Below are 23,188 nucleotides of genomic sequence, written 5' to 3' on the forward strand. Positions count from 1 at the left end.
GTATTTGGTACGAGTATTATGAACATATAACCAGAGAGAGACTTTGTACAAAAATCATCTGTATGAGCACCTTTGTTCCACTCGTGTTTCTACTGTAAAGCAGTTGTTTGCATGGCTGTATTTCGGTTTGAAGGATGGAATCACCATCATATCAGCTGTTTACGGTACATTGCTGAACATAGGCCTCTCCCTTAAAAAGGGGTTTTGCCAGTAATTACCACGCTTGGCAGGCAGGTTGGCAACCGCGATTAATCTTTTAGTGATGTTTTTAGAGGGGCGCTGCTGTCCATCCCTCTACCTTTAATTTCCCGCAGTCGCCTCTTATGACACTCATGGGAAAGAAAGGGGTGGCCCATTCAATGCCGGGACCCACATTGCAAAGACATTGAAGGATGAAATATGGCAGTAAAATTATAGGGCAAAGAGGCAAAATATTTTAGTCCCTAGTGGCAACGCATGAGAGCTACCATAGACATGATAGTGTATTCTGTAATGTTTATGGTGCTATTCACGTCTATAAGCAACGACTGTCACTTTCTAACAGGTGGGTCATAACTTACAAGAAAAGAGAATATTCCTTTTTAAAAGGCCGACAGTACACCTGTAAAGCCTTTAGCGTTGTGGGTAATCATGAGCGGCGGTAGTTACTTACCATCAGATAAGCTACAGGTTCGTTTGCTCTCTATGTTATAAATATATATACATATATCTTTCAATTATCGCCGGCGTACAAACACGCTCAATCAATATCACCTGTTAATTATACGGAATGTTTACACGTGGGTTTGCGACCGCTGTGACGCAAGTTGACAAAACTCATGTCATCCACGTCACTTAACTTGTTAACACATTGGCGGACTGCTTAATTGTAACGCGAACGTGATGTTTAACTTGTAGTTAAATAATTGGATTTCAACTCCTATCGGTTTTATTTTACATAATTAAGATTCCACAAAAAAACACCAGAGGGAGACTTTGTACAAAAGTCAGTTGTACAGTTGTTTCCATGGCTGTGTTGTGTTGTTTGCATTTCGGTTTGAAGGATGGGATATGGCGTGAATTTACTGGGTACAAAGGAATAACACCTGAGTCCTCAGGAATGGCAACGCGTGGGGGTATCATGAGCGAAACAGTATACTCTGTTATGTCCATTGTACTGCTCATGTCTATAGGCGACGGTTACTACGGTTACCACTTTACATCAAGTGGGCCATCAGCTTCTTTGCCATACTAAGTTGTATAAAAAAAAACAAACAAAAAAACTGGCTTCAATTGTAGCAAAACCAGTTATTTTAATTTCAAAACTAAACCAATAAATATAATATAATAGCATCATTATAAAATGTCATAGAATACACAATAGGGGCCATAAAATTTCTATGGGACCAGTCTGTAAGTATAACCTTTCAGATAAAAAAGGATTTTCCAAATCGGCTCAGAACTGACAGAGTTATGAGATAACAAACATAAAATAAAACAATCTAATTAAAAAACCTCCTTCCTTTTGTAGTCGGTAGTAAATGACTTTTTTTTAATTTGTGTAGAATTTTCATATAACTGGTAAATAATACTTCGCAAAAAAAAAAAACAAGAATTAATTTTTTAACATCAATCGTGATATAATTACTTTTGTAGTCTTTACTAATTATAAAGGTGACTGACTTTCTTTCTTATCTTATAGCGCCTTAACGGCTTAACCAATCACTATGAAACTATGAATAGGACGTATATTCTAAAGCATATACATACTATATGGGATGGGATGGGGAAGGATATGGGTGATTTTTTATCTCGGTCAGTAAACATATCCCGGTCACGTGGACGAAACGAGGGCAAAAGTTAATAATGCCATAATCTCATGTTTGACAGAATTTATATTGACTAGCTGTACCTACTGCGAGTACTCTTTAATGTGAAATTAAGCACTAAATAAATATCTCTTTCTTTCCTTTTTACTCTATTTATAATAATAAATATATATTTATGAAAATAAACAATTTAAACATATTTTATGAGCAAACACAATCATTTAAGGCTAAAATATTATCTAAATGTATTGATTTAAGTCAGTTCTAAATTTTTATACGTAATTATTTATTTATTTATTTGTTTAAACTTCAATGCACAATTATATAATATAAGTAAGTGTACATACCGTGGACTTAACACCTAATGGTGTTCTCTACCTGTCAACCATGAGTTAAGTAGAAAATTAAGTAGGCGGTGCATTTACTATTAAAATATGTATAAATATTGTTACTACATATTACCTACATACATCCATAAATATATATATGTATTTAATACATTCAATTTATGTATTATTTTCATATGTATTTTTTTGTATCTATAAACCTCTTGTGTCAATATATTATTTTCATTTCAATGTTGTGAATGTTTATAATTGATGCTTCAAAATAAATAATATGTTGGTATCAAGTATATTTCGCTTTCCAAAAGCTAATAATAATATACTGCGACTTCAATTCAACACACAAATACATATCTATAAACAACAAAATGTCAAGACGGTAGAGTAAATCCTATTGATCGCAAATCATTAAAATTGGATCAGAATTGGTGACTTTATTGTGAAAAAAGTAATAAATACTAATTGTAATACTTCTTTTTTAGAATGTTGCTTACAGAAGTCGTCAGCAGTATAGAAAAATAATAATCTACAAATTTTAAATAAAATAAAAATATATAAATAATATAAATCTTATGCTATAGAAAATACTAGCAACCCAGCTAGGTTTCGCACGGCTAGATAGAATTGTCAAAAATAATATATAACCTATGTTACTCGCTTTTTTTTTTAAGAATTATTTAAATAGGTTGAGTAGTATTATCGAGTTTATGTATTATAAAAGAACAATCAAATTTCAAATATCTCAGTAACTAGTCATCTTTTAAAGAGTGTATTTATCGCCAACATAAATGAAATAATTATTTTTATTTCATTTATTAATAAAAATAGAAACAATCAAATCTTTTTTTTTTCATTGTAATATTAGAACAGATTAGGATAGAAATTTCTTATAATGAAAATTCAAAGACGACAATAAATTTTGAGTATCCCAAATTAACTTAATAGTTGAACGCGCCATTTTATTAATGCTCAAAATTTATGCCATTTTTTGATCGATGTTTCTTTGATGAAAATGTTTAAATTCGCTAATAGAACACTCATTTCAAAGGAAGGTAGCGATTGCGATTCCATCCTCTATTAAGTTCTGTTGATTAAATTGATAAATAGAATCATTCATAACACTCTGGTCTGAGTTCCAACGACAACAAAATAGTAATTTTGCGTGTGTACTAAATTAAGAGATGACACAAACAGTGGCGTAACGATAGGGTGGCAGAACGGGCAAGATGCCATGGGCCCCCGGTTTGTGGGGGCCCATGTTTCGAGTAGCAGTTAGCACAAGAATCGAACATTTATTTCATAATTGAATGAATGAATGAATTTATAAAAATGAATATATATATTTTAATTCTCTTGAAAAAAGATATAGTGGTTAGTTTACAACTTATTAGCAAGGGTGGGCTAATCTCCAGCCAGCTCAATGCAGTGAGAGAGAAAATAATTTGTGAGGTAATCTAGTGCAGGAAAAGTACAATAAAAAAAGGTACACAAGATAAATAGAATACAAATAAAATAAACATAGGTACAAAAATTGTAAATAAATGAATATATTTAATCAATTTGTGAATTAGAGTATTAAATCAAGAACATACACGAATGATATAAATACATAATCAAGATTTTTATTTCTGAATTATCGACGAGATATTTTTAAAGAAAACCAAAAATAGACATGTAAATTGTAATACAATTTACATGACTACAAAAACAAGACAATTGTTATAGTGTTGGTATTTATCTATTCGTATATTTGCTTAGTGACATTCATACTAATATCATTAATGTGAAAGTGAGTTTGTAACCTTGTAGCGCCTAAACGGCTTATCCAATCACTATGAAATTTGATATACATGTACATGGAATGGAGATGTATATAGGTCAATCTGATTAAGTAAATGAAATCACGGGTAAAAGTTAGTATTATATTAAAATTTAACTGCAACATCGAGCCTTTTTAGATTTTTTTTATACAACTTAGAATGGTAAACAAGCTGACGGCCGACCTGATGGAAAGTGGTAACCGTCGCCTATAGACATGAGCAGTACCATGGACATAACAGAGTATACTGTTTCGCCCATGATACCCCCATGCATTGTCATTCCTGAGGACTCAGATGTTATTCCTCTGTACCCTGTAAGTTCACGCCATAAAGGGAGGGCCTCATTCGATGAATTTACTACGGGCCCTCAAATGGTATAGTTACGTCACTGGGCACAAATAAATTATATGCCCCGTAAATATAGTAAACAAACATAGAACATATACGAGTAGATAGATACAAATATAAATCCTCGGAGTCATCTCATTTAAGAATATTTCCCTCGAGTTTCTGGAAGTTTCTCAACAGAAGTTTTGCATGTTCGTAGCAGGAATCTCTGCGAATGTTGTTCGTAGCAGGAAGTGCTTGGTAAGTTATGGAAAATAATATCAACAATATATTTACATTTGATAATTTATTTTTAAATTAGTTCACAATTTTGAACGCATGGTGTCGTGTTTTCATTTTGAATTTAAAATTTCAAAAATATTTTTTTATTAGATGCTTAGATCTAATGTTATAAAATAAAACTATGTATATTACAAATTTCAAGCTTTCTAGATTAAGTAGTTATTTTATTATAACTGTCCACTGCTGAACATAAGCCTTCCCCATAAGGGAAGTTTTGCCAGTAGTTGCCATGCTTGGCAGGCGAGTTGGCAACTGCAGTTGGGCTTTTAGATATGTTTTAAGAGGGACGCTACTGCCCATCCCTCGCCGCCCCTTAGTCGACTCTTACGACACCTATGGGAAAGGAAGGGGTGGACCATTCTATGCCGGGACCATACGGCGAAGACTAAGTAATGTTGACTGTGTATTGAGAGTTGGAAAAAACAAGACTACAAGCATTGATATATTACTTTAAAAGTGTTGGTTTAACATTTGTTTAGATATATAAAATGTATAATACATTTAGTTTTTATTTTATTCATTATAATATAAGATTAAATTAAGAATTAATGACTGTTCTATTAAAATTATAAATGCAGTAGTTTGTAACGATGGATGGATGGGTGTTTGTTACTCTTTCATGCAAAAATTACTGAACAGATTTGAATGAAATTTGGCACACGAGTAAATTATATCCTAATCTAGCGATTTATATACTGATTTACGCGCATAAAGTCTCGAGAAATAACTGAATTCTAAAAATAAATACTCCTTATCAGGTTACAATTGATCAGATATCTTGTAAATTTTGTCATGTTTTTTTTAAACGGCATATTAATTTAACAGGAAAACTTGATAAAAAATAAAACAAGTAAACAATGATGCTTCCGTTTATATAAATACTACAATTGTCAATTAGTTGCGAAGTCTTCGAATAAATACAGTGTATCACGCGATCAGGCTGGACTGCGATGATTTCCGTATTCTTGAGAAATTTCTGATAAAATAAAATTACCAGTTTGAATGTTTATCGAGAACTATAAGTTAAATTAATACCGCAGAGATAATGAGGTTTTTTTTTTGCCAAATAAAAATCATTTAAAATATTATTATGAAGCAAAATGTACTTGTAAACATATGATTCTATGTTCTAAATTTAAAAATTTTGTTTAAAAGCTTTTACCCGCGACTTCATTTACATGACCGGGATATGTTCACTGACTGGGATAAAAAGTAACCTTCTCCATCTCAAATAGTACGTGTGTACCTAATTTATTAGTAATTAGTTAAGCCGTTAAGTCACTAATAAGTAATGAACTAATAAACAAACTCATTTTTATATTAATATATAATATTAGAAAAAATATCTACGAAACATATTGTCATTCATAAGTGAATTCTTCGCTATTTCGGGAATAATTCGAAGAATTCGGGCTATGGAGAGGGCTAAGCTCAGAAATACGTCTCTTTACGTGATAGAATCCGAAACGAGGATATTCGCAAAAGAACCAAAGTATTTGACATAGCCCGAAGGATAAGCAAGTAGAAATGGCAATGGGCTGGTCACATAGCTCGAAGAACTGACAACCAATGGGGAAGAAAGGTTCTGGCGTCAAAAGTGTAACGACTCCCCACTAGATGGAGTGAAATGCATTGCAGGGAGTCAGTGGATGCAGGTGGGTCAGGACTGTTCCTTATGGTAGTCTATGGGAGAGGATTATGGCCAGCAGTGTACGGATGATGATGAAGTAAATTATAATTTTTCGAAAATAATAATAGTGAAATTACTATAGTTTAAAGTGTTTTTGAAATCATCTAGATTTGAATCAGTTTCTTTTCTATGAAACTTAAAATAGAAAACAAGTGACAGCATATGGAGACTGTTACCTATGGATATAAACAAAATAGATAAATAATATCCGATATATATATATATATATATATATATATATATATATATATATATATATATATATATATATATATATATATATATATATATATATATTGAGTTCTTCTAGCCATTGTTGATCACCCATTTCGATATCGACAATACCAGTCAAATATCTATATATAGATATTGTAACTATAATATATATAGATATTACTATATATTACACACCATTAATGAACAGCAGCATGGACATGACAGAATATATCGTGACACTTATAGCACCATTTATAACGCATGAATGGTCATTCTTGGCGTCCATGATGTTAAGCCTACTACCCTGCAATTTCATCGCCATATCTCACCCTTCAAACCAAAACATAGCCATGCAAGCATAGCTGATTCATGGGCGAAATACGAGTGGGACAGAGAAATTAAGGAAAATTATTTATTTTATAAATGTTTATTAAAAAATAATTAATAAAATTTTAATTTCAAGGGGAACCACGACACCACACATATAAATTCGCGTTCTACTGCTAGTAAATAGGAAACTCTAAACGAAACTAATTTTACATGCATAATTACTCAGTTCACTGTGTGGTTCCGCAAGGAAAGTTGAGATGAATAGCAGCGTCCCTCTTAAAACATATCCAAAGCCTAACTGCAGTTGCTAATCCGTCTGCCAAGTGTGGAAACTACTGGCAAAACTCCCCAAGGGACAGGCTTACAAACGGCAGTAGGCACGGTTCAGCAGTAGACAGTTAAAGACTGATATGATGATGGTGATGAATTACTCAGTACCTAATGTAATGTATATTTAAAGTCGAAAGTTGGTTGTATAATATGTTAAATTTTTTATCGCGAAGGTGCTGAAGATGAGTTGCAAGCGACAAGTTCAAACAACTTTCCAGCGATGAGTGAAGTAATTTATATCTTACATGGACGTCGAAATATTCATGAGAAAAACTGACTCGCTTCAACTGAAGTCTTCAATTAAAGTTTAAATTAATGGCAATATTTAAAAAAATAAAGTACGTACAAGTATAAGGTCAAAAAAGTATTAAGGTAGTTGAGCCGGAGTCATTTTCATACAAAATATTTTTGTAATACACACTGCAAGTATAAAGGTATTTTATTAACAACCTATACCAAAAAATAGTTTTAAAAATCCTAAATCCGCAAATTTAATTAGAATATTGCTTATACCGATAAATCAGGTTTAAATGAAACTATAAATTTGTTAAAATTTTACCTGTACGTACTTATACAGGTAACTGCACAGAGATGAAGGGAAAAATTCAAAAAAGTATTAAGTATAAATGTGGATATCTATAATGGTAAAGAAAGACCTAAAAAGATATGGATGGACTATGTCAAAGATGATATAGCCAGAATGGGAGTGAATGCGGAAATGACTGCGAACAGAGAAGAATGAAAGAGGAAAACATATTACGCCGTCAGATAATTGGGATAAAGGTAGGTAGATGATAATGCTTTTTTATTATCATTATGTGAAAGTAGATTAGAGCTTTATGGGTTCAACTAAAATAAAGAAAAATGCAACAAAATAGAAGAGTATGCGTATTTGAATGGTGAAAATGTTATTATATATTTTTTAAAACCGTCCTAGTCGCAATTTCCTATTTTGTAGTATATATTGAACGAATTGACTACAATCAAGTCTTGACATTATTTATCGACCGACTTTCAAAAAAGGAGGTTTTTATTAGTTTATATATATATAAACTATATGTTTTATACAACTTAGAATGGCAAACAAGCTGACGGCCCACGGTAACAGTCGCCTATAGACATTACCAGTACCATGGATACCCTAAGGGTATCATGGGCCCATGATACCCTCCATGCGTTGTCATTCCTAAGGACTCAGGTGTTATTCCTCTGTACCCTGTAAATTCACGCCATATCCCACCCTTCAAACCGAAACACAGCCATGCAAACACAACTACTTCACGGTAGAAACACGAATGGGATAGAGGTACGCAAGCAATCGACTTTTCGACACGGTATAATCATGTCGTTTACGTATACAATAATCGTCTGTCCTTATCCCAAATATTTGAAGTCAGCATAATATGATTTTATTCATATTACATAAGCTTTGTCTTTTGTTTTTGTTTAACGACCGGCCAAAGCCAAATCGTCCACATCTACGATAATTAAAAACGTGTCAAAATAATTGTATACATTTAGCTCTTCCATTATACCGTAATAGTAAATCGTGTCATATAATATCGTGACGTCTTACGGTAAAATTATAAAAGCGTCGTTTGAAACTCGCTTAAAAATATAATACCTAGAGTTTATCAGCTCCGAGTTATTCGCCGATACGATCAGAATACTGATACCCTCTATCCGTATCGGCGAGAAATAAATGAATCCCTTACATAACACACAGCATTTGTGTACAGTACACGTATGTACCTACCTACCAGTACGACGTAAACTTTGTTTTGTCACGTATAAAATCAGTGAAACACGACCGAATGCATACGAAAGCGAGCAATATTTCAAAGCTATTCGCATTCTCTAAGTTGACCGTTTAATCATGACTGTTCTTTACCCAGAACTTTGTTTATATGACCGGGATATTATTACTACTACTAAGGGTGTTATTTTAATAAATAAAATTATTAATTTCAAACAAAATTACTAATTTCAAGCACAATTAGTAACGAAAAACAAAATGACAAATTTAAACAAAATTACAAATTTTTAACAAAATTACAAATTTTTAACAAAATTACAAATTTTTAACAAAATTACAAATTTTTAACAAAATTACAAATTTTTAACAAAATTACAAATTTTTAACAAAATTACAAATTTTTAACAAAATTACAAATTTTTAACAAAATTACAAATTTTCAACAAAATTACAAATTTTTAACAAAATTACTAATTTTTAACAAAATTACTAATTTTTAATAAAAATTGTAATTTTATTATAAATGTAATATAAAGTAAATGGGAAACGTCAAAGCAATGAAGATGATTATTTATTGAAAAATATACTTTTTAGAACAAAAATTATTTTTAACTAAAAAATACAATATTTGTTTTAATACCAACATAAAAATTATAAACGTATTAGCATTAACTTTATATCTGTTTACTTTACGTTTAAAATGTTATTTAATATTTATAGATTCTTAAGTCCGTTTACGTTGAGAGAGGATTAGGCATTTACTCATCTAAATTTAGTTTTTAATTATCATAATACCTCTCATTAATTCCAAAGGATTTGTTCATGCCGCTTTCTGAACCCGTAGCTACGGATTAATTTGCTCATAATTGCTTGTTTTAAATTTTAATAAACGAAATGGGCTTCATATTTTTTTTTGTCCAACCGTAATATGCACCATTTTTCAATGTTTCATAAAAAAGGAAAATCATATTATTTTAGATTTTGAACACTTCAAACGTGACCATATAATGTAGGGCCAAATATAGTCCATCTAAAGGGTCAACAAGGGAATATTTACAATAATTATCAAAACCCTGGATTCTTTTATTTAATCACTTATTTAAGCGACTTCAGCGGCTTGAAATAAAAGAGGCTCCTCTTCAAATTTATTAATTTATTTAAAATTAAAAAAGAATATGTCGCTTAAATATCATTGCTTATATATATATATATATATATATATATATATATATATATATATATATATATATATATATATATATATATATATATATATATATATATATATATTATTGGTTTTAGCAATTCTCTTACGTGATGTTACGTTATGACTTTAAAGTCTAATACAGTGAACGCTCGCAACTCATTTGAACCAATTTCAATAAAAAAAGTTTCTTATTGGGAAAAGTTGCTTATAAGAAAAAAAAAGAAGTATAAAAATACTTACCGTCTGGAAAATATTTTTACTTATTTCTTTTACTAACTAAGCTGAGTAGAATAAATAAAATATAAAGATTGCTTATAGAGAGGTTGCTTATGTACAGCGCTCACTCTATATCTAATAAAAATAATTAAATTTGTGTTTATTCAAACAGTGTGTAACAAAACATTATCTATGTAGTTAAATATAGGCTGTTTTTCATTTGCAATACAAATTATTATGTTCCAATCTCCTTAGATTACAAGTATATACATATAGTATATATACAGTATGAATAACTGAATATTAGAAGGGTATAGCTTTTATACAGTAATTAATCCTTAGTCATGTAACTCAGAGACGATTAGAGGAACCGTTTTATTACTTTGTTTATTATTTATTAGCAAATTATGATATAATAATTCACTTTCTTTCTTTAGCATATTTTTTCCAATCTTTTTGACAAAATCTATAATTATTTTGATTTTATCCTATTAAGTATTTTGATGTATTCTTACTAACATTTTTATACTAGCTGATTCGACAGACAGCGTGCGAAAAATAAGGTGTTTTACGTTTTTATGAATAGATTTCTCTTTTTTTTAATAAAAATCCTTCTCAGTTCTCTACTATTCCCATTCGTGTTTCTACCGTGAAGCAGTTGTGTTTGCATGGCTGTGTTTCGGTTTGAAGATTGGGATATGGCGTGAATTTACAGGGTACAGAGGAATAACATCTGAATCTTTAGGAATGGCAACGCATGAGGGTATCATGGGCGAAACAGTATACTCTGTTATGTCTATGGTACTGCTCATGTCTATAGGCGACGGTTACCACTTTCCATCAGGTGGGCCGTCAGCTTGTTTGCCATTCTAAGTTGTATAAAAAAAAAATATTAATATAAAAAACACCGTGTTTAATTCGTCGGCCCATCCACATGTTTTGACTTTAATATCACATGTAGCTATTTATTTTTATTTACATATATAGTATATAAACAAAAATAATTTTTGTTTATTTGTTACGTCAGTGACTCTACCACAAGATCATAGGTTTACTTATTACTTTTATTTTGGACATGGGTAAAGCCTATGTTCAACAGTAGACGGATAATGGCTGAAATGATGATGATGATGATGATTATAGGTAAAAAGTCACGAGTAAAAAGTAATATATAATAATTTTAATAAAAATAAATTTAAAAGTTTGAAATACTAAAGTTACCAAGGAAACGTTAATATGAAAACTTAAATTCTAAGCTGTTAAGACTTACGGCACGTTGCCAATGTAATTAATTTACGGTTGTTCTCAAACTTTGAACTGCCGTGTCAGAGGTCCTGTACATTTTGAGACGCAGCTTTGTTTAATGTGATAGCAATAAAATTAAGTTTGAATTAATGGCAAATTATTACTGTATTCATGTGTTAATAAGTGTTCAATATGATTTATTTTAACATTGTTTTATTGGAAAAAGAAATTTATATATTCTTCCATAATTGTTATAATAAATGCCTGACAGGTTTCGCCATTTCTAATAATATCAATATATGCATATTACAATATTTATAATAATACAATATATACATATTAATAATCACAACTATATTTTCACTTCAAAATACGTTTCGAATATCTATCGACTCAATTTTATTATTTTTTATGTTTTTATATGGTTTGGGGTGAAATTTTTTCATAAAACTATTTATATTCATAAGAATCTACACGTTATTGGTTATTCTTACTAATTTTATATTTGTTAATGTGAAAATAAGTTTTTTTATTATCTCTCAGCGCTTTAAGCGCTTAATCAATTAGTATGAAATATATTGCCATATACTATGATGAAAGACGTGATATTACATTTTATTTCTATTAGTAAATATATACCGTTCACACGATTGAAGTTATAACAGTAAATAAATAAATAATTGAAATAAATTTCAATATGCCATACAGTTTTCTAAAGGATGGCATGTTCCTTTATACATTTGCAATAAGGATAGCTAACAAGTAGTACGCGACTAAGGTATATAGATCCATTTTTGTAATGTATTTAAATATTACTAATAAAGTAAATATTTATTTATTATATAATATATTTATTTAAACTAAACTATTATATATTTCTTATGCTCTCTACATTTTGAGACCGTCGTCTAATCTCATTGAGTGTAACTTCACTCTAAGTACCTCCACATAAAGTTATTCCGACAAGTGTCTGACCGCTAGCCAAAGTCCACAAATTTGTTCCGATATTGTTGTTGCCATTGTAAAATCTATATTGTACAGAACTTCTACAAGAAACAATGTTCTACTTATTCCGTTGAGGGATTTCTTACAATCAAGTTTTGAAACGTTGAAAAAAATAAATATGATTGTCGTAGCTGAAAGTAATACAGCCATATATACGTATACTCAACATACATCATTAAAAAAGGATTCCTTTTCTAAGATATGATTTTGTCTATAGCTATAGGCGAAACCCTAAAGCTCCGCTTCTTATTTTGCGATGAGCACCAGAAAATTCTGGGGTTGGCACGCCCCATCAGGCTCCCTTCTAAATACTTCTATATCTATATCTAATATTTTTTACAATCGATATTTTAATAAGTAAAGATCACGCTACTGGGTTTCAGCGATTTTTACTAACTTCACAAAAAAGCAGCGAGTAGAGAGGGCGATTTTTTTCTTCGTTTGCATAGTTGTTATATGGAAAATCTCAGCGGAAATCGACACGAATTCGTGATCGAGTAAAAGTGAAAGAAATCGTATCGATTTGACGAAGAAATATTTGACATTTGGGTAAAAATCGAAAATAGTATCTGGCAACCCTGGATACATGCGCACTAAGTGCTTATATTCGTTGACTTGGCAAGGGGATTAATGTCAGGGCTGACGCGTGCCACTCGTCGTATAATTAGTTGACGATTTATCATTTAAACTGTTTATAAACACTCTTGTTCAAATTGTATCATTGTGTGTGTATGTTACATTATCAATGTTTATGTGCAAACAGTAGTGTGTATGAACAATGATATAATGATATCACTTCTCACATAATCAAAGGAGCACTATACACAATTATAATTATTATATTGATTGATTACATACTTGTATGCGTATTATATAATATATACATAATAAGTTGTGTACGTTTAATAATGATTCGGGAATAATTATTTGTATGAATGACAGTAATGATGTTTTAATAATTTCAATTATTTTATACTAGTGCCTACCCACGACTTTGTTGCGTGAATGGGATATATTCACTGGCCGAGAAAAAAGTAGACACCTGCATCTCTTTCAAATCCATATAGTACATCTACTTATGCCAAATTTCATACTGATTGGTTCAGCCGTTAATACATTAAGAGGCGTTAATACATTAACAGATAAACTCACTTTTATATTTATAATGTTACTAAGGATTTTTATCATGTTGAATAGGTAGCTACTTACCTAGTGTTTTTGTTTTATGTTATGTTTTTTAGTACTCTCTTAATATATTCTGAGGATGACAAAGAACGGTGGCATACGGTATTTCTTTTTTCTTACTTCGTACTCCGGACATCCGTCCCCACATGCATCTGTTTGTGCTATACAAATGGATAATTGATATCCTGCAGGCCGCTAGTTGAGATGACCTGGACTAGATTATTACTAGGTCAGGCAAACGACGTTTCCACGGGGCAAATTGAAATAATGTTAATACGAATGCTCTTCAACGGGATATTGCCAGGGGTTTTCAATTTAAACGAATTAATGGGACGGTACACTTATTCGACGAAATAGGTAAAACTAAACTGGTAAATTACAAAATTACAAACTAAATAAACATAAAACATATAGTCTATAAACAACTGTGAAAGTCGCAAACAATTTGGTACAGTAGTTTTTGCGAGAGTTTGTTCCGGCATACATGCAAAAAGAAGGATAAAAATTCTAAAGAAAATAAAGAGAAAAATATTTTATATATATATATATATATATATATATATATATATATATATATATATATATATATATATATATATATATATATATATATATATATATATATATATATAAATATATCGATTATATAGATTTCAATAACGTGCATATGTGTTTTTACCACTTTAGTTGAATATGTGCTATTTACTGAGACGATGTTTATTTTAGCAACAAAACAACAAACAACCGTACAACCAAACAAAAGCCAGTCACTTGGCATCATTCTACAAAATACAAATAGAATCTAAGCCTTTATTTTGCCAGACATTTTCTTATTTTCTCTGAGTACTTATCATGTTTCAATGTATAAGAGTTCTATACGACAGCTTAGATAAATATTTATACATTTTCCAGATTGATCGATCGATCGATCGATCGAACTATTAATTGGCTTGATTGTTTAGTAGTTATTGCATGAAAGAACAATAAATATCTATCCATTCTCGCAAAATTTTGCATTTATTAAGTAAATTAGAAAGGTTTTAGAGAAGCTTTATTTCTGTATTATAATTAATTATTTCTCTCCATCCTAAGGTTGCCTGGAAGAGATCACTATTTTGCGATAAGGCCGCCCATTGTTGCCACTTTATCTTGCTTTTATGTAATTAAGTTTTCATTTTGTTTGTATACATATTGTCAATCTTTAGAATCTGTATCATTCTTTAAATGGAACAATAAGTTTCATAACAAGAGTTTTCATTTATTAATTAATTAAGTTCGCACAGCCATTCTTTGGAATCAACTTCCAGCAGCAGTATTTCCGAACCGATACGACAACATAACCTTCAAGAAAAGAGTATATTCCTTTTTAAAAGGCCGGCAGCACACCTGGAATGCCGCTAGTGTTGTGGGTGATCATGGGCGGTGGTAGTTACCATCAGGTTACCATCAGGTGAGCCGCATGCTCGTTTGCCCCCTGTGTTGTAAAAAAAAAAGTACCATAGACATTACAGAATACACTGTGATGTTCATGGTGCTTCTAATGCGTTGCCATTCTTGAGGACTATGGTGTTATGCCTCCGTATACTGTAATTTCAGTATGACGTCTCACCCTTTATATTAAAGCACAGCGATACTAGAACAGTATCCTTGTGGAAGGAACACGGTTATTCCACTACAAATTTTAAAAGTTTATTATTTATTATCTGAGAAACATAATTTACGGGATCTAAGTCGCGCGTGTTTGGTACATTTTTCGACTTCAAAAAAAGAAGAGTTTAGTACTTTAGAACTCCATGATTTATGAACTAATTTGGAAACAATTTTTTTTAAAGGATATATATTCATACTAGTTTTTTTATACCACTGAGGTGGCAAAGAGGCATACGTAGCCTATGAACGCCTGCAATACCCGTAGTATTACGCGTGCGTTGCCGACCCTGAAAAAACTCTTTACCCCTCTTTTGAAGAATCCCATGCTATAATTTCTCGGGATAACCTCGGCAGGGAACTCATTCCATAACCTGAGTGTTCGTGGGAGAGAACATTTCTGAAACCACGTTGTACGCAACCAGTTAGGCTGTAAGGTACGAGGGTGAACTCCCTGTCGATAGCGAACCGTAGGATGGTAGAAACTTCTATAGAAATTTTATCAAAATCAATTCAGTAGTTTGGTTTTTATATCAAAATAATAGAATTACCATTATTGAAGTCGGTGGCTTTTTTGTGGAATAAAATGCACTTGTTAATTAATTGGGTTAGTTTAAAAATTGGGTTACACTCGAACTCTTTGTTTGAACACAATTCAATTTTATTTTTCCTTGTCTAGCGAATGCGTCACAATTCATTAACGGGAACTACGTATTAATCATATTCAGTGTACTGAACAATAATATTGAATAATTACTAATTAAAATTCTCGTTTCTATAAATTTTTTCTCATAGTAATAAGGTTGCAATTGAGGTTATGTACCTTCGAATGCGGTCAAGGCATTGATAATGTTATCTTTTTTACGTTAAACAAAAATATAATTGTTACAACATTCATAAGCATTTATTTTAATTGTAAAAATAACCAAAAGTTACATGTCCTTTTGTTAAGAATGCTTATTAATTTCAGGACCATCTCAGACCCTTAATAATGAGGTCAGTGATTTCGTTATGATCACTCGTATGTACTAGATCCGGGTCCTCAATTTTAAAGACCTTTCGAACTGAAATACAGTCAAGCAACTATATTAACATAGCTATATTTCAGTTTTAAGGATAGGACACAATAGATAAGTTACAGAGTACTCATGATACTTTCCAAGAATGATAAGTCATGGAAGTGTTATGTCCGTAAGAGTGTTCTAATGTTATATGCATTGACACCCATAGACGAGGATCGCCATATGCTTATCTATTATTCCAAGTTATGATAAAAATAATTAGGACTGTATTAAATAAAAAAAAGTTTCATTTTTGGCAAAACCAATTATTTTTATTTTAAAACTAAATTCTGCATCGATTTTCGATACAATTTCTATGAAATTAATCTGTAAGTATGTGTTTTAAGATAAAAAAAAGAATTTTCCAATACAGTTTATAACTGGCGGAGTTTTGAGGTTACAAACATAAAAAACCAAAAAAAGTACGTCCTTTTGGAAGTCGGTTGAAACAACCACACTTTAGAATCAACTTCCAGCCGCAATATTTGCAAAACGATACGACATCGTAACATTAAAGAAGAGAGCATATTCCTTTTTAAAAAGCCGGCAGCACACCTGAAATTCTTCCGGTGTTGCGAGTGTTCATGGGCGACGGTAGTCATTTACAATCAGGTGAGTCACATGCTCGTTTGCCCCATGTGTTATAAAGAGACATAAAATAGGTAACGAAATTATGAAAAACATCCCATAATAACTACCTACATACGGTGTACGAGCAATATCGAATTTTTATCAGTTCTTTGAAGCAATCGTAACGAGATTATTCTATATTCAATTTGATTCTGAATTCGATTATAATTCATCTGAGAATACGAATATGCTATATTTGGAATAGAAAGGAAATTGGGAAGGTAAATGATGTTATTTATTTTTACATGCAGGAAAAATATGTTTAAGCTGAATTATAAATAAGATTTTTTTCATTATAATATAAATATAATGAATATAAATATAATTATATCATGAATATAAATATAATGAACAAATTCTTATAATAATTAATACTTGCTTTCCACTCAAGGTTTGCTGGAAGAGAACCTTCGCATGTTGTACATCTTCATTTAATATAGACTATAATTATATAATTTTTGTGTACAATAAAGTAAATATAGATAAAGAAATAAATAAATATTTTACTCAACTAATCTCTGCTCTTGCTCTTTTGCGAAAAGTCATATCACTGGTTATTTGATTGGAAATATTTTGTTTAATTCGGCTACCGTTGTTATGTGTGTGACTGCCAACACTTGAAGATTGACCACTACTATTACAACCAAAAGTTCCACAACCTTCCAATATGAAAGCCAAAGGCCGGCAACACACCTGCAATGCCGTAGGTGTTGTGGGTGACCATGGGCGGCGGTAGTCACTTACCATCAGGTGAGCCGCATGCTCGTTTGCCCCCTGTGTTGTAAAAAAAAAATCAATTTCCGACTGCCATTATGCATCAAATAATTAATTATATACATTGGTTGGTTGGTTGTCTGTAAGAGATTGCTTTTAGCGATAAGGCCGCCTGTTGTATATGCACATTCTGTATAAATACTCCTTGTATACATCTCTACTGTGCGCAATAAAGAGTTTATTATTATTATTACATTTTTATATAATAACATATTCCATCGATCTTATTTATATTATATCTCTATTTTCATCTTAATGAACGGTTCATTCAGATGAAAATAGCTACAGACGCATTATGCTGGGTCCACACTGTAGCGACTTTGGGGTCAACTACATTATATTATGCCGGGGTTACATGACAGCGGATTTGGAAACGCCTACATTATTGTGGATCCAAATGAGTGATTAGGGAGTTTTAATGGGTGAGAATGAAATTATAATTCTGCTTGCGCTACAGATGGGCAAAGCACCGGGTTTAAACCCGGTGCTTTGGTAAAAACCCAATAAACACCCATAAACTCCCATAATCACCCAAAAAAATAGGTTTTTACGTATTTTTTTGAAAATATGTAAGTAATACCAATAAATTATTTTTATAAATTGTATTGATCAATTCTACAATATTAAATAAAACGTTAACTAATAATATTTCAGGAAATTTTAAAAATCTATATATAATAAAATGAAAGTAATTAATTTTCAGTGTTTTCATGTTGCAGTTGATCAACATGTTGGCCTTTTGCTTCCCGTAGATACTTTAAAATTTCTTCATAACACCTCGTTCGCACACATGGCCGTATATATTTAAATTCTTGAGCCACTAACAGTCCGAAATACTCATTTCTTTTATCCTCTTCTCCATAAATTAAGCATTTAGAACAGTTTGTTTCTTCTTTCAGTAAATTTTCTTTTACTTTATCCTCGTTTTTTTCTTTGTTGCGACGACGCTGGGTAAATCATCTGGACACTGGGTCTCACTATCGCCAAATATATTTGGAGATCGGCTTCGGCTACGGCTTGGCAGACATTTTTTTCTTTCTACAATTTTAAATTAAATTTATTAGAATAAATGCTTCGAACACACGCGATCTAAGTACCTTTTGTGTTTATTATACCTTACCTACCTAGGTATAAAAAGAGTACTTACGTAGATTTTCTTTTATTAACTGTTTTATACGAAGATCTTGATCTCTCAAATTAGCATCCATTTTACTTCCAGTGATTATCAACTAAATTAATAATCCACAAAGTATTAAATAACGTTTTTATGAAATATTTAGCACAAAAACAATACCCTTTAAATATCGATCGTCAGTAACTGTGGCTGACTTACCTATATTCTAGCAAGCAGGACTGCCAGATGTGAAGGGGAAATCCCCAATAAATTGTTGCATGTGACTGATGATGTGAGCATGTTCGTTTCATAATAAAAATGTTGCCAGGTAACCAAAAAGTCGTATGTTTTTGTGCGAATTACGATCATAATCTTTACGATCGTACATTAAAAAATAGACAAATAATAGTATGAGTACGATTTAAATCGTATATCTGTCAACCCTGCTAGCAAGACAGCGACAAAATCACGTTGCATAACAATGTAGCCCAAGCTTATATCTTATGAAATATACGGAAGAGATACGGACTTAGAAAAAACAGAAATGTTGTTCTTTGTGGAAGTCATTGATGAAATTCTATGTATTTTAGCCCGCAAACTTTCTTCAAACAAAAACAGCGCCATCTAGTATCGAGTTCTGTAATTATCTCTTTGTTTATGGATTTGAAGTAAGACCGCCACGCATGCAATACATTATGACTGGGGATTCCCCTATTCGTCGACGCTGAATATGAGGCGACGACAATCACTGTCAAACGTGTTCACTATTACTCTGACTCTGGTAACGTGACTTCCTGGTAACGTGTTAGGTAGGAAAAGCAGTAAAAAAGTGCATATTAAGGGAGCAGATTTGAAATAATATTTATACTTAACAAGAAATAATTAAAGGTAAGTGGATTTTTGAATGATACAATTATATCATGATCACTTAACAATTTTAACTTAAAATTAGATGTATTATTACAAGCTTTTATTTAGCTTGCGTTATGTAAATAAAAGTATGTAGGTATGTTCGTATGTTGATGCAATTATCCTCAATCCTCAACCGACTGGGATAAAATTTTCCATACACGTTTATTTTGGATGATAGTGCATAGTTAGCTGAGAGTCGTCATTGGATAATAATGGTGGATAGCCTAAGATGTGTACTAGATATTTATTTTTAACATAATATGCGTAAGTACCTAATCGAATTAAAGAAGTTGCTGAGAAAAATACAGAACAATACGATAATAAACTAGCGTCTGCGTTTAATCCTCCGAGGAGATGTAATTTTACAAAGGTTTTTTGTATTTATTTTATTATTTTTTTAATAAATTTATTGTAAATAACAAGAAATAATCATTGTAAAAAAATAGGCACTCTATTGTTGAATTTTCGTCAGACCAACTAATCATCGTTCATTTTTTTAGGTTCAATGGGGAGACCTAAAGATTTACGCATATGGGAGCACTACCGTACTTTACCAAACAAGTCTGTTTCTTGCAAGCTTTGTAATAAGGTCTACAAATTCAGTAATGCTGCCAAAATGCTTCAACATCTTATCACTTGTCCAAAATCTCCAGAAACATTAAAAGACTCTATGAAACTTATAAAAGATAGCTCGTCCAAAACCAAAATGTCTGGACTGTCAGAGATAGAGACAAATGATTCTTTTATAAGCCCCTCGTCGTCTGCTAACACTACAATAAATGCTGAGTTTCAAGACACCGATGATCATATAAAAACAGAATTAGCGAGAGCTATATTTGTAACAGGGACGCCATTATCGATGGTGCAACATCCTTTATGGATACAATTTTTCGAAAAATTGCAACCAAAATTTAAAATACCTTCACGTAAAGCTTTAGCGACAAAATACTTAGATAAAATATATAGAGAAATGCGTTTTGAGTTAAATGAGGAACTAAATGCTTGTAGTTACTTACACCTTCAGTGCGATGGCTGGTCTAATTTAAGAAATGAAGGAATAATAAACTTTCTTATATCAAAACCTCAACCTGCATACGTTAAAAGTTTGAATACAGAAAGTAATCCTCACACTAGTGAATACCTTAGCCAAGAAGTTGAAAAAGTAATGAAAGTGTATGGAGCAAATAAGTTTCTTGTACTTATTGGCGATAACGCTAGAAATATACAACACATGTTGTTCCTCTCGGTTGCTGTGCACATATCCTTAACTTGTTGTGCCAAGATATTGTAAAGATACAAGAAGTAACTGTGTTTATTATGCAAGCCATAAATATAATAAAAACTGTTAAAAGGAGTCAACGATTAAGTTCCTTGTTGATAAAATCAAGGCAGGGTGAAGATTCTACACAAACACTAAAATTGCCTTGTGCTACAAGATGGGGAAGTCATGTTACTTCGTTAAAAAGTTTGAAAGCAAATAAGATAGCTTTGCAAATATTAACAGTTAGAGAAGATGTGGTAATTTCAAGAGATATTAAAGATTTAATTCTAAGTGATGATTTCTGGACGAAGACAGGGGAATGTATAAGTATTTTGGAACCAGTCACTGAAAGCATATTTTACTTAGAGAGCGACCAGAATCGTTTGCATCGCACATACATTACATTTAGAGATGTACAAGCTAAGATACGTTTTGCATTAAATGAGATTTCGACATTGAGCGAAGAAAGCAAACAGCAGATTCTAACATCAGTATCTTCAAGATGCAATATGGCAATGAGGCCAATACATTTTGCAGCATATATTCTAGACCCCAGGACTCTAGGAGTCGAACTTACTCAAGAGGAAGAACTTAAGGGTATGGAGTTTATCTACAATTTAAGCCAACACTTAAGTTTGTCAAATGTAATGGCAGATTTGGCGTGTTATAAAGCTAAAGAAAACTTTTGGGCCAGAGGATTTGTATGGAGCTCATTAGATAGCATTGAGCCCCTAATATGGTGGAAAGGTATTTGTGGTTCCACTGAGTTAAGCAAAGTAGCGATTCGTATTCTATCAGCTCCCTGTACTTCGGCAGCCACTGAGCGTTCCTTTAGTATCCAAGGCTACATACATAATAACAAAAGAAATCGACTTACAACTGAAAGAACTGAAAAAATTTCATTCATTTGTTATAACTGGAAGCTTTCATTGAGCAAGTAAATGAACATAACAGTTTAGACGAAATAGAGCCTATCGAACCTATACAATTCATCGCTTGTAATAACTCTGAATCTGACAGTGATTGACTGTAGTTTTACATTTTACTTTCATCTCTTTCTTAATAAACTCAAAATCAAATTAAAAGTTTTTTATTCTGTAGGCTGCATAATAATATTGTCTATGTCCAGTATAGTGGACGTCTTGCGGCTGAGATGACGATGATGAAGTACAAAATCATAAACACCCAAAAATTTGGGTGTTTATGGGGTTTAAACCCAATAAACCCAAAACACCCGGTTTTTACCCACCAGACTTTAAACCCACCCAGGTGGATTGCCCATCTCTAGCTTGCGCTGTTGATATACGTTAACGAGGCATCAGTGAGAAATGATAGGTAAGGATAAAAGTAGGTCAGTTATATCGTCGTGATGACTTTCGCAAAAATTAGACATGATAGTTTCCAGGGGAAACTGCGTGGAAGTCGACTTGATACAGTATATTACTAGCGATGAGACTGATAGACTCCATTTCTAACAATCTCTTTTCCCTCAGCGATTAGTTTTTTTTTTATTAATGATAATGGAATGGTAATCTCGCTCACAATAATGGTATACGCTGGCGGGATAACAGTGAGGATTGATAGGTAAGAATGAAAAGGCAGGTCAGTTAGCCAATCGTGATAAATAAACCTGGAATTTAGCACGATGATTTCCAGAAGGCATGGGAGGCACGGGGAGGTCGATCTGACAGGGTATATTGTTAAGAATAAGATTGGTAGTCCGCATTACTAACAATCCCTTCCCCCAGCGATTAGAGGGCACCTACGTTATATCAATTTCACATAACAGCGATTTTGGGGTCAATTACATTATGCCGATTTCACATGATAGTGATTTCAGGGACTATCGTCACGTCGCGGCGTCGGTTTATTAAGGCGCAAAGCACTAACAAATAAACTTACATTTTTAATATTAGTAAATATTACTAATTTTTATTTCCGTGAGAAGTTATTATAGTATGTTAGTAGCTACTCGTATAGTAAAATATACCTCAGTATAACATCTCC

At 31.9% G+C, this 23,188-nt stretch overlaps 2 protein-coding genes across 3 annotated transcripts in view; one reads left to right on the forward strand and one right to left on the reverse strand.

Moving 5' to 3' along the window:
• The window catches only part of LOC113514188 (cGMP-specific 3',5'-cyclic phosphodiesterase), a 147,180-nt gene that overhangs the window by 82,624 nt on the left and 41,368 nt on the right, over positions 1-23,188 (reverse strand). The window lies entirely within an intron of this gene.
• On the forward strand, positions 18,365-22,464 carry LOC128201126 (uncharacterized). Of its 2 annotated transcripts, none has more exons than XM_052896919.1 (2): positions 18,365-19,896; positions 20,421-22,464. In XM_052896919.1, exon 2 carries the CDS (start codon positions 20,426-20,428, stop codon positions 21,209-21,211), a length of 786 nt encoding a protein of 261 aa, XP_052752879.1. In that variant the 5' UTR covers positions 18,365-19,896; positions 20,421-20,425; the 3' UTR covers positions 21,212-22,464. The 2 variants fall into 2 exon arrangements, with proteins under 2 accessions (XP_052752879.1, XP_052752878.1); XM_052896918.1 differs by having other exon boundaries at positions 18,377-19,896.

This window comes from Galleria mellonella, unplaced genomic scaffold (genome assembly GCF_026898425.1).
Source record: "Galleria mellonella isolate WM207_F2 unplaced genomic scaffold, CSIRO_AGI_GalMel_v1 utg35, whole genome shotgun sequence".
NCBI classification, from domain to species: Eukaryota; Metazoa; Arthropoda; class Insecta; order Lepidoptera; family Pyralidae; genus Galleria; species Galleria mellonella.

Coding starts and splice junctions, on each gene's coding strand:
- LOC128201126 (XM_052896918.1), top strand. CDS start 21,238: ATGCAAGCCATAAATATAATAAAAACTGTTAAAAGGAGTCAACGATTA.